General features: G+C 40.8%; 1 protein-coding gene across 1 annotated transcript in view; it reads left to right on the top strand.

The window, feature by feature from the left end:
- Positions 1-14,124, top strand: part of LOC128742911 (lachesin-like) — a 68,159-nt gene that overhangs the window by 34,876 nt on the left and 19,159 nt on the right. Inside the window, exon 7 of the mRNA XM_053839407.1 lies at positions 12,961-13,095. Coding sequence (XP_053695382.1) covers positions 12,961-13,095 — 135 coding nt within the window. The remainder of the gene's footprint in view (positions 1-12,960; positions 13,096-14,124) is intronic.

Genomic DNA, 14,124 nt, shown 5'->3' on the forward strand with positions numbered 1-14,124 from the left:
GAACATAAATGATCCGAAAATGCACTTTTTTATTCATATTTTCAAAATCTTTTGATAGGATCATCTTCACAAATCACTCAACCATACATTTGATTCACACAAACACAATTTACTGGGTTTCCGACAAGAAATATGATGAATTAAAAATTGTTGTCCAAAAACGTACATTTTTCAGCTGCTCTTCAGCAATCGCCACCTCGCTACTAACGAATTCATCAAATTTTCAGCACTGATTACAACCACTCTGAAAGTCAAGCACTCAATTGTCACATACCATATTATTCAGTCTCTTTTTTTCTATTATCTAAGGTTTTGTCACTAGCCAAAAGTTTTATTATTTTCTAACAAAACTGAAAACAAATTCTGAATTGACGGAACCTGTTCACCACTAGCAGCAGCTGCAGCACAACTGATGAACTATCGTGTTGCCAAGACACTGTTTCGGTTCTGGAAATAAGAATTTTAAGTTTGAAATTACCTGAAACCTCCAATGGTGAAAACGTGGTTCAATACTTTCAAGAGAAATGTATGTTCATAATTAATTTTTCTTTATTAAAAACAACACAAAAGACAGCTTTTTCAATAATTTTCGAAGATTTTCTCAGTGATTTAATAGAGCAACGATGTGTTTCAATGTTATTTGCTTTGACAACACTGTTCTGATCGTTTGTACTCGGATCGTTTGTACTGCTATATGTTTACCTCTTTTGTTCTCCCACCATCCTTATGAACAGCGAGTGAGACGTCAAACTCGCAGTTTCCCATAAGAACACCAGAGAATAAAAGAGACGACGAATACCGTTTGCCGAACGGTGCGGTGAGTGTATGCCCCGATAAACAATTTAGACAGATGGCATTTTACGCATCTATGCCGATACGCTATGCCGATTACGCATCAGATGCCGATTAGTAGGTCGCGGATAGGAACGCGAACTTACTGAATAGGGGGAAAAGTTCGAGGGATTTTTTAAGGGGACGTAAAAAAATTCAGATTTCAGGATTGCTTAAAAAAGCACCTTGCGGGTGAAAATGGGTTCGGTCTGTTCAAAATTAGTTCCGCCGCTCCAACTTTTAAAGCGAAAAATCAAAAGTTTAGCTCAACAATAGTGTCTTCCAATGGTAACAGCTTGAAGAACTAAAGATAGCAAGAAGATTGGTATGCTGATACCCCCCACTTAGTAAACCCATCGCTTGTAATAAGGTAAAACAATCAGTGACCCGCTTACACTGCTTAAAACTAGTTCTTTACCCTATATATTGATATTTTTTTGAAACAATGGTTCTACAATTTATGACGGGACGGTAGGGGAAAGAAATGAAAATTTTTTGGTGAAAGAGGGGGAAGAGCGGAAAGGTGAGGAGGAAGGGGGGATATTGGAAGCTACGCTTAACAAGTACAAAATGTACAAAATTGGACAAAAGGTAGGAGTCAAAACGACTACTTGTTAAGCGTAGCTACCAATATCCCCCCCCCCTCCTCACCTCCTCTCTTCCCCCTTCTTCACCAAAAAATTTTCATTTCTTTCCCCTACCATCCCTTCATCAATTGTAGAACCTTCGTTTTAAAAAAATACCCTTAAAAGTTGTTTGAAAATTAGACGAGAGCAGCAACAGCTCTAACCCCCAAAAGGGTAGAGCTTCGCTTTTTTCAGCAAAAAGATGTATTTTCACAGCATGTTAAACATTGCGGAATCTTGAAACTGCGCAGAATTGAGAATAACCAAACAAAATTATAAAATATGGTAATAAGGGGATACATTAGTTTATAGCACTACAGCTTATTTCCCTTAAGAGATTTTCCCTTAAGACATTCTTAGACATTGTTTATTTTTGGTTACTCCGCCCAATTCTACCAGAGCAGTGGAGCGACCATCGAGCATCACCAACATATGCTCCCTACGGGTTGCGGATATCCATTTGGATCATTACCTAATATCAGTACATGTCCGTACAAAACTATCGACAGTATTCTACCTTTCTCTGTGGAGTTAGGTACTGGGATTTTAGTCAATCAAGCCGCAATCGCTGTGTTATAGGTGCAAAAACCTCGAGTGTACAAAGTTATTGGTTTGATGGGAAATGCCAACATGTGAAGTAGAGGAAAAAGAGCTTGGAAAAGCTATCTAGGCATTGCCACGATGGAGAATATGGCCAAGCATTGGCGAGCGCGCAATGAGTTGACCACGATCCTGAGGAGGAAAAGACGTCAGACAGAGGATAGAGATCGTGACGAGCTAGAACAATTATTCCGGGCTAATGAGACGCGCAAGTTATATGAGAGGGTAAACCAATTTATTAAAGAATACACATCAAAGCCTGATATGTGTAGGAATGGAGAGGGAAACTAGGGCACAAACGAGCGCGAGGTGGTAGACAGGTAGAAGCAGCTCTTCGATGGGTTGGATTTTCATGGAATGCAGGGCAGCATACTATGCAAAGCAAAGCAAAGCCATGGGCTATAAACGTCCTTCAGAACTTGACCCTTCTTTATCGACAGACTACGTAGCCGATTATTAGAGTACAGGAAAATTACGGGGCTAGTGCAAAGATCCTATTAACTCTGTAGCGGCACCGCCCAGTCAATACTCGAACATATGACGACTGGCTTGTTGGGCTAGCATCGTACCCCGGAGCTAACTGGGCGGGTCAGCATTCTACGCAGTCGTGCGTAAACAGCTATAGCAGACTAAGGTGGGCTGGCAACGTCGCAAGGATACCGAACGACTGTGCGGTGGAAGCCGTTCTCTTCTAGAACCCCACTGGCACCAGAAATAGAGCGGCGCAACGTGCTAAATGGCTCGATCAGGTTGAAGCCAACTTACGTGTGTCGAGACGTTCAACGAATTGGCGACGAGTACCTCAGGACCAAGTACAGTGGAAAGAAACTCTTGTTACGACAAGAGCCACCCAGGTTATATGCTACTAAAACAGACGAAGCCAAGCAAAATTTGAAAAAGTTATGTATGGGACATTTCTGATGTGCCACAAATAAGGTCATTACAAATATTTTTGTAACGTTTGGTCCTTCCAATGTTGGACAACTGAAGAGATGGGCGAAAAAACAGAGATTTTAGTATTTTTTGGAACGGTAGTTTTTTTATAATTGACGATGGACGGTAGAAGAAAGTAATGAAAAATTTTTATAGTGAAGGAGGAGAAATAAACTCAACCCACCTAACGGTGAAGCTTGAAGATACTTGGCTCGCTTAATAAGGGGGGCTGTGTAGTCTCCTTTTGTCCAGCGCCTCTATGGCTCAAAGGTACATCAATATTAGCGAGCCACATGTCATTACTAGAAACCGTGGGACGGCGGAGGCAATCTACGCCAGCCTAAAAACGGAGGCTAGGAGGATAGGGTTACAAATCAATGCGTTGAAAACCAAATATATGGCAGGAAGAGGCTCCCGAGAAAGTAACGTTTGCCTCCCACGGACTGACTATGGAGCATACGCCGCCGCACAAACTGACGACGATGTATAAAACGCTGATCAGAGCGGTAGTCCTCTACGGACTTGAGACAGTAACTTTACTTACGGAAGACATACGTGCACTTGCCGTTTTTGAACGAAAGGTGTTGCGGACTATTTTTGGCGGAGTACAAACGGAAAGCGGAGAGTGGCAGAGACGTATGAATCACGAGTTACAGGCACTGCTTGGAGAGATTCCCATCGTACACCTGGCGAAAGTTGGGAGACTACGGTGGGCCGGCCACGTCACAAGGATGCCGGACGACTGTGTAGTGAAATCCGATCTCTTCAAGAACCCTACCGGCAACAGGAATAGAGGGGCTCAACGTGCTAGATGGCCCGACAAGGTTGAAGCCGACTTGCGTGTGTCGAGAAGCGCAACAAATTGGCGACGAGTAGCCCAGGACCGAGTACAATGGAGAGGAATTCTTGATATGGCAAGAGCCACCCCGGCTCTCGGCTACATGACAACACAACATGTCCTGCGGGTGTTGTGGGTTCCAATCCGGTTATAATCTCTGATTTAGCTTGGTTCGACCCATGCACCCTTCAGCATTGGACAAAAGATAGGAGTCACAACGACCACTTTCTCCTTCACTATAAAAAATTACGAATATTGGATAAGATATTGGATAAAAAAAAATTCAAGTTGTGCGGGTTGCATGGGAGCCGTTTGTCGCATACCTTATTAGTGTATTAGAATTTATGATTCCTCAATTACAATGTAATATTCGCTGGTACCGTCAAACGGGGTAACTTGCAACAGTTCTCAACTATTAGTGCAAGTAAAAATTTATCTGTAGTACATTTGAGGACATTTAAATAATACAAAGTTATTAGGTCTAGGATAGAACAATTTCACATATTGAGAAAAAATATGCGATCAATATTAGCAGTTGTAGAATTTTTTAACTAGTTTGTTACTAGTAACCCCTTAAACGGGGTAACTTGCAACAAGCAATAGTTTTTGGAAATTGAACGAATTTAATGATTTGTATGAGTTTCTTTTGACTTGAATATGCAAATGACAATCCGACTTGCGATTTTTAATGCTTTTGCTATGAATATACGCAAAATTATACTGCGCAGGCCTTGTCATAAGACGTTAGGCATGAATATACGCATTAACGTCCTATGTCACGTTGGTGAAAATAACTTATGAGCCCCGTAACGGAAAATTACGAATTAAACTTTTTATATTATTCACGCAGTTGATATTCCTTGTCTGGATCCGATAGAACTGCCTTCTTTAAGGACCATTCACATATTACGTAACGCACTTAGGGGAGCGAGAGTTGCGTAACTCATTACACGTCGTATATCCACTATGCAAAATCACGTCATGAAGTGGAGTGGGGCAGTTGAAAATCATCGATATCTTGGTTACGTAATGTATGAATGTTCATTATGTTACGAGTGATCGTAATTAGACACTGTCATATTGCTGGTTGATTTCTCTCAGTGAGGATATTTTCTTTTTAGCCTCTTCTATAGCCATTTTCGGTATATCCAGAGAAAAACTGGCATATTTCCGACTTACCGAAAGTATCTTACACTCTTCGTTGTACTTTGGTATTGCTTGATGCAAAATTAAATGATAACTTGCCTCGTGAAGTTAACGGAACACAGCTTTTTATATCCACCAGCTGTTGCAAGTTACCCCGTTTAAGTGCTTGTTTTACGAATAATGTGGTAACAAGCAGGATAAACAAAATTAGTCATCATAAATCAATTATTTTGTTTCCTTATTATTCATTTTACTATAAAAAATGTATGTTAAGCTTCTTTTATTTGAAGTGCTTGTGGGCGACACAAACGTTTTACAAACGAAAAATTGACGATGAATTTGACATCATCTTGTGTGATTTTTTACAAATCACCGAAACAGCAAAAAATCACCATAACATTATCCAAGGCTTCTTAAATCTGTGAGCAACAAGTTTCAGTGACTGATATAGATTAAAAATTGAAATAAGAGATCAAAAAGTACAATAAATTGGATCGATATAGCGTTGTTGCATGTTACCCCGCTGTTGTAAGTTACCCCGTTTGACGGTACGTTTCCAATGCAACATTTTTTTCATACTCACCCTAAAAATTTATTTTTAATCAGTGAATATCATTAAATCATCTCTAATATGTAGGGTAGACTGCTGCAAGTTGCGACTAGCTGTAGATTGAGAAGAGGAAAAATTTCTCAACCTGCAGTAATATTTTTTGCAAATTTTAAGATCTTCACCGAAATTACCATAATTCTTTGTTTCTCTTATTATGGCCGGAAAACAAAATTCCTTTCAACCTGCAACAGGCTCTATTATAAATAGCTTCTTTAGCATTGTTCACAAACCATGATAGCCTTTGATACACGCCGCTCAAATTAAAAAACTATTTCATTGCCCAAAGCATGGAATATCATTTCCAAGTGTTTTGTTAAAGAAATTCTGTGTGAATGCAAGTGAAAAAACAGCAAAAATAATGCGCATTGCCCTCTCTTGAAAACTTGGTAGACGTGTTGCAGGTTTTTAAGTCCGGAAAGCAGTGAAAATTTTCGGGGATCCGGCTAGTACCTTGTGGAATGCAAATCATCAAATGGCATACTTTTGGGATCAAAAGCGAACACCAAGCACTCGAAACTATTTTATTATGCCAAACGCATTTAATATCTGGTCGGTAGATAAAAATATGTCAAGACAGAAAAATACAAAAAACCAATATTGAGGATCAATCAAAATAAAGCTAATGGAGGTTGCTAAGTTTGCTTTAATACAGCGTCATGATATCGCCACATTCCGGAGTTGCTGGTGGTGATGAAGCCACTGAAGCCGTTCACTAATTAACAAGGCACTACACTTTTGTTTAATATATTGGGGTGCACTTTAACGGGTTGCAACTAAAATTTTGGAATTTTTTCGCGGCCCTTATGCTCAACAACAAACGAGCTCAGAGAGAAATGAATGTGTTAGCTCTCTCTCTCCTCTTTTTGTTAATATTTTTTGTTTTGTTTATGCTTGCCCAGTTTTGCTAAACATGGCGTAGAAACAAGAAGCATTTCGGGAGCGCGTTGTACACTTCTACAAACTGCAACAGAAATCTCGGCAAAAAGAATACGATACAACATTTAAAAAGCAAATATATTGCGGCTTCAACTGTTTACCATATCCTAAGATGTCCAACAACTATTCGCAAGCATGGTAGTGGAAGACCAGCCAAAATTATGGACGCAGAAGGACATCGTTCTCTTTCTCGTTTCTTCAACAACAAGCCCCCTGGCTTGTTTGGCTATCAATTAAGATGCACCAGACGAATGTTTGAAGAAAATTTAGAGCCCGTTTCTACAAAAACCTCATGCAGATGGACAATATCATCCCATTTTTACCCAAAAACCACGCCCCGAAAAATCTGTCACAGTGCGCCCAATCGAAGATTTCTTCGGGATTTTGAGTTCCTTGGTGTACAATAATAACAGGAGAGCCACGAATTGAAGACATTTGATTGGTAGAATCGAGAGAAGCATTCGCAAAGTTGACATGACGGCCGTACTACGCTTATGTTTCGACGTCAAACGAAAGCTTCGCCGAACAGCCGATTACGGACCAATTTTAAATGTACACTAATTTTTGTCAACAATGGATAATGTATCTTTAATCTTTCAGATCTTCTTCATGTAATTTTGTCTTTTTTTGACAGCTTGAGAAAAAAATTCCAAAATTTTAGTTGCCACCCGTTAGATGAACATGTAACGGAAAATAGTTACGTTTGCACGCTTCAATCATTTTTCAATGGATTCTAGAAATATTTGCATCAATCGAGCAGAAATTATTCTATGCCTTGTAGAGAATGGTCACTATTGAACGTGCTGCTCGAGCCAAAGATGGTGATACTATTGAAATAAGTAGACCCCCTCTAACAAGCCAGTGATAATGGTCCCTATTCTTACAGTCACCTCACCTAAATTTTTTAGGTGAGAGCACAATTCGCGATTCTCAGAGTTACCTAGGTGACTCCGCTGACTGTACAAATCCAATGAGGCCGGTAAGGTAAGGTGAGGGCAACTGTGAGGAGGGAGGGGGAAGAGTTGTAAGAAGTTTTGTGACGTCACTTGAAAAAAATGTCAAATGGAAATTTTATTCCGGGGTGGTCTGCTGAGTTATCATCGCGATGACGATGTGGTGTCTAGACTCGGGAGCCACATCGCATATGACCAGTGACGCACTGCTTCTGGAAAATGTGATGGAGATGCACTCGACAATTGGCCTTGCGGATGGCAACAAAAGAGCAGCGGTGTAGGTGTTGGTTCGAGCAAATTCCGTTCGCTGAATGGAAATGGTAAGGAAGTACCTGTTACCGTCAAGCATGTTCCAACGTTAAAAGTAAATCTTCTGTCAGTAAGCCGACTGACCGATCAAGGATGTCTTGGTCAACAAAAATGGCTGCGAAGTTCAGAAGAACGGTAAAGTTTTGCTTCATGCTGAAAGAAGTGACAACTTGTATCGACTGAAATCCATTGTTCAAAAGGCGTTTACGGCGACGGCAGGCCACAATCCGAATTGAATTCATGTGTAGCATCGTCGTCTTGGCCATCGCGATAAGTAAGCTGTGGGAAAGATCGTCCGAGAGGGCCTCGGAACCGGCCTAAACATGGAGGAAGGCGGCGTGAAAGCCGATTTGCAGGGCGTGCTATGAAGGAAAAATTTGTCGTGCACCATTCCAAGCAAATCCGCATCTACATCCAGCGCTGTCGGAGACCTGCGCTGATTCCTGATGACGAAGGTGGACGATTATAGCCGATTTTGCGTTCTGTACCTGCTAACGAACAAATCGGAAGCTGCCGAAAAGATCGTCGAATATTCGTAGATGATGCAGAACCAGTTCGGACGATTGCGAAAAGTGATCCGCTCGGATGGAGGCGGAGAGTACTCCGGCAATATACTGAAGAGATTCTTGGCAACGAATGGAATTCGGCTGGAGCGAACAGCCCCGTACAGTCCTCAACAGAACGGGACAAGAAATGATACGATGTCTTTTGGTGGAAGCTGGTCTTGGTAAACAATACTGGGGCGAAGCAGTGTCGACTGCAAAGTTCCTGCAAAACTTGCTGCCGACTGCCGCGATCGAAGCTACGTCATGCGAACGCTGGTGGGGGAAGAAGCCAAACTATTCCTTCCGACGAGTGTTCGGGACTGAAGCGTATGTTCACGTACCGGACGAAAGAAGACGGAAGCTGGATCCGAAGACAGAGAAGCTGCTGTTCGTCGGGTATGCGGATGGAGGGAAAGCGTATCGTTTTCTGGACCCAAGACGAACCGTGTTACTATTAGTAGGGACGTCAAGTTCCTTGAGCTAGCTGTAGCTAGTGATACTCACGAGAAGCTTCAATCTGATATGAGTATGACTCCTCAGTTGCCTTTGCAGCTACCTGTCTTCGCCGAAGATGTCATGAACCAGTAATCAAGGAACCAGAAGGAGAAACCACGGAGTCAGAGGGTGACACCGACGATAGAAATTCGTTCCATAGTTCTACCGAGAACGAACCTGATTTCGAAGGATTTGAACTAGAAGAAATTCTTCGTCGATCGTCACGAAACAATAAAGGTATTCTATATCTTCTATAGCTAGGCCATAGATGATGAGCCGCAAACCTTGGAAGCAGCATCGTCTGGTCCGGAGAAAGCGGAATGGCGCACTGCGATGAAGGAGGAGCTGGAGTTTCACGATCGAAATGGCACATGGGAGCTCACTAAACTTCCACCCGGACGCAAGCCGGTCGGCTGCAGGTGCATTTATAAGATCAAAATAGGTGTGACCAACAATATCGGCAAGCATAAAGCGTGGTTAGTAGCCCAGGGCTATAGAGCTTTTTGGCATCACAACTTAACCTGATTCTTCGACAACTCGATGTGAAGACAGCGTACCTTTACAGGAATTTGACTGAGAAGCTGTATATGAAACAGCCGCTTGGTTTCATTGAGAAGGGTAAAGAACGGCTGGTGTGTAGGCTTCGCCGTAGCATTTATGGTCTTAAATAATCAGCTATGTGCTAGAACCAGCGTCTATATAGCGTCCTGCTGAGCTTGGGATTTACGCAGAGCGGAATGGATCAGTGTCTCTACATCAAGTTCATCGGTAAGCTGAGAGTCTATCTGCTCGTTTATGTCGACGACATACATACGACCGTGTGACCAAAGCATTAAGTGCTAAGTTCGACATTACCGATTTAGGAGATCCAAGTTTCTTTCTGGGTTTGGAGATCCAGTGACTTGACGGAAAATACAGTATTTGCCTGGAAAGCTACATTGAAAAAATGCGAGATTCGGGCAACAGGACGCCAAGACAACCAAGTGCCCGATGGATACTGAGTACACTTCGTCGATTGATGCCATTTTCCCATTCCCGGACAACACAGCCTACCGGAGCCTCGTAGGCGCCTTGCTTTACGTCGCTGTTTCTGCCCGCCCAGACATCGCCGTAAGTGCATCTATCCTCGGTCGGAAGGTGTACGCTCCTACCGAGAACGATTGGCTTGCTTCGAAGAGAGTACTCTGTTATCTGAAGTCAACAATGGGGGCTAAGCTGCTGTACAAGAATGATACACAAGGACTTTTCTGATTCTCAGATGCCGATTGGGTCGATGACGGCAACACTCGTTGTTCTATAACCGGTTTTGTATTTCTGTATGCAGGAGAAGAAATTTCCTGGAGCAGCAGACTCCAGCACGGTGTTACGCTTAGCTCGATGGAATCCGAGTACGTCTTACTTGGAGCAGCCAGCCAAGAGGTTGTCTGGTTGAGGAGACTGCTTGCTGACATGGGTGAGGCTTTGAACGGCTCGACATGCACCATGGAGGGCAATCAGGGATGTATTCAGTTCGTTCAATCGGATCGAATCAGTCGTTGCTCTAAGCATATCGAAACGAAGGAGAGGTATGTTGGAGAGCTAGTTAACAAGGCAGCTGTGCGACCAGAGTATTGTCCCACCGAACAGATGGTATTTGACCTGCTAACTAAGCCGCTCGGAATCACGAAACTCAAGAGGTTGTCTGAGCTGCTAGGATCGTCAGCGAAAGGTAGTGGCGGTACATGGGGAGGAGCAGTGTTAGAAAGTATACCACATGCCGTCCACATCCGTGCGCCCCTCAAACTGCTCACCTCTGCTATGTCTACCTACCCGAAAGAAGTACAACCATATGCAATTTAGTTGATGCAATATTTCTTTATATTTCGTCATTCTCACTTTTCCTACAGCGTGTAATTCAGTCGTGTTATTAAAAGCTTCCAGATAAATCGTTTTTGGCCAACATATGTACCATTGCGGGTGCTTCTACCATTACAGCTACTGGAGCATCTACCCTATATTTGATATATTTATTTATTATTTAAATTGTTGGATTCGTTAAGGATTAGTAGGTTATCCCGCGAAATGCTGCTGGCTATACTTGCCAACTTTTGTGGTACACATCAAAAGCGCTTTCAATTACATTGCACAGCAGTATAGCCAGTGAGCAATTTTTTAAGGAATTTATATCTGTTTATGAAATTAGTTCGTCTTCTTTGCATTACTGGTTCAAATTGTTATAATATTAATTATCTGATAGATAAACCTTGAACCTTTGTGGTGGTATGAGGTGGGACCATCATCAATTTGCCATAACATTTCAATTAGAAGAATTTTCATTACAACATAATAATCCAGTTCACCATTTCGACAAATTTTAAATCCCGAGCAAGATCGGGTTATCAGCCAGTACATGTATATAAAGCCGGGCGAAAGAGGATAAGAATGTCTCGTTGTCGGATTAACACGTCTTACGAAAACATCAACTTTATTCATACAGATTTTTTATGCGTCTTTTATAAGCAGATATGATGCGTTCACGTCCATGGACGTAAGTGATATGATACACTCGCTAAGACTTGAGTTGAATTTAATAGAAAGAGAAGATTAGGCTCTGAGATATCCTTTTACTTACTTGAAATCATAACAAGCAGTCTTTATAGATGGTGTTTGGTGCTCGTTATCCACTCTCTAACTATAGCGAATTACATTCCAACAAAAACGTTGCCCTGTAATCTGTTTAGAATCAGAAGCCAGATTTCATTCTTTAATTCTGAAAAAGTTGTACAATATACAAGTAAAGGAACTTTAAAATCGATTTCCATTTTATTCAGCTTCAGCAAATGAAAAAGTATTTCAATTGAGTACTCTATTCAATCTTTTTAAATACATAAGGAAGATTGACACCATAATATGATTTGACATGGGCCATTTTTTTATCCCAAAAATGTTGTTTGCTATAGTTATTACGTAAAATTAATGAGGGTTTCTAAGTTCAAACTTGCTGATTATTGTAAATTTTAAATTAATTTTTAGTTTTTTGATTTTAAAAAATATTATTCAATTTTAGTATAATAGTAAACACTTGACATCTCGGACTAGTTGATATGGAAATGGTTGTAATTGTTCAAACGTTTATTAAAAAGATTGATTTCTCATTGTAAACATAATTTGTGTCAGTATTGTGGATACAGGTAATTCCAATCAGCTTCGATAGTTCCGAACACAAAGTAGTCAATTTTTAGAAGATTGTCCTCCTTAACAAATCCCTATTTTGCTTCACAAATGAAACAAACTTTCGCAGGTGGTACCATAGGCATTCGCTTGAGTATTCGGAATTAAGGCGCTGAATAGAAAATAGTTCAATTGTTTCCACTAGAAATATTCATAAACATGGCGATTTGCATTCCACGGACTCACATATAATCGATGACTTTTATTCTTGAAAGGTGGTAAACTAGGCGCCTCCATCGACGGCTAAAGAAAGAGAACGCATGGTATTTTTCATTTACAATGTGGCGTAGTAAAAGCGCTTTACTATTCACAGATTCTTTAAAACTCTCAACGATTGCCATTGAAAGTAAAAGTTCTGAATTAATATTTATCATTTTTGTTCATCAGTTACACCGCATTAGGGCATTAGCACAGCAAATACAGATAAACACATGCGCGCTATCTTTTCGAAAACAGAACTTCTAATGTTGTCGTTTTGAATAGTTTAGAGGCGACGTGTTATTTTAACTAGTCTTATCTAAAAGAGCTTAACTTATATAAAGAGTTAACTCACATAAAATAGTATAAGTTTTGCACTAATTACTCTTGTGAATATATTCAGTAATTTTGCTGTTATGTTAAAAATGGCAGTTGGCGAGTTCCAATTTATTAATTTATGTTAAACGATTTATTATGCTACGAAAGTACATTTAGTTTGTTGAGTTTTTTTCACCCTTAAAACAATATATGCTTTTAAATATTATTTTATTTATTCAGGAAGAATAAAACGATGAAGTTATATGGATTATTATTATAAAAGAAAAAAAAGAACTCCTCACAGCTATTTTTATAATCTGCAGATAACAATGTTTAACCATGTCTAAAAGTGACTGCAGTACTGTGATAGTTAATTGCAAATACGCGCCGTTTTCTTTGCTACCGTTCACAGTTCCTCCCATGATTTGGATACAGGATCAGCTAGTGGGTGCCGCGTTGGGCCAAAAATTGACACTCGAGTGCAATTCCGAAGCGTTTCCCAGATCAATCAACTACTGGATGAAGAACGAAACAATCATAACGCAAGGTAAGTCAACAAGATCAATCTTCTTCGTCGACCGGAAACCTGTTTATAATACATAATCATCATCCATGGTTCGGTGAAAAAGTCACGCAGGCCTCAAAGCAATTTCAATGAGGCAGTGAATCGAATCCTGCTTCCCTTTTGCTTCCTGCTGTCCGACTGGCGGATGGCGTCGGCTACCTTCTGACCATTTCGGCTCTCAGGGTGCCCCGAGTACAACATCCATCATTAATATTTTCCTTCTCGTTGATTATTCGCCACAGAGAGTGGCTTTATTCTCTTCTTAGCTAAACGGCTCCAGAACTATCGGGGGTAGGACTTTGCAGCAAAATGAAACGCTACAGTTACTTTCCACCGGTATACAACATGATTTGAATGGTCAGCCTAACAGCAAATTGGCGACCGAGCGTAACGAAACAAAGTCCAAGGGATGAAAATAATAAGCATGGAAAAAATCTGATAACGAGAAAAATTGTGACAAAATCATCATCTTGTTATTCAATCACGAATGAAGAAGGGCAGAAGACGCATTCGGTAAAATGCCAGCCGAGTGAATTTTTTTTGTAGACTCCAATGTTCTGCTTATGTTGTTTTGGATAAGCCAGTAAAATAATGTTTTCATTCGCCTGATCCGTCGGTGACAGGGTTATAACGAGGTCGAAATCGCGTTGGATTCATTATAGTGCTTTCTTGAGCTCGGCATAAAGAAAAGCTTGTTGACATGCCAAAAAAAGGAAGCTTGTTGACATATTACAATGTTACTGGGCAGAACACAATGGGACGCTATCTTTACTTTCTCTGTTTGTCCTGGCTAGCAGGGTCATAATAGATGTATCAAGATGAGCTGCTAAATATCTTCTATTTTTGTCTGGCGTGACGAAAATACCGTATAACAGATCGGGGATGCTTTGTCGGTAAGATGTTTTGTCCAATCAGATGTATCACATGGCAATTATCTCCTTTCTTCGTCGTACAGTTGAATACACGAAATGGGTGCTATTGACTATGCCATAATGTAATTAACTGGTGGAT

Source organism: Sabethes cyaneus, chromosome 3 (genome assembly GCF_943734655.1).
Source record: "Sabethes cyaneus chromosome 3, idSabCyanKW18_F2, whole genome shotgun sequence".
Classification (NCBI taxonomy): Eukaryota; Metazoa; Arthropoda; class Insecta; order Diptera; family Culicidae; genus Sabethes; species Sabethes cyaneus.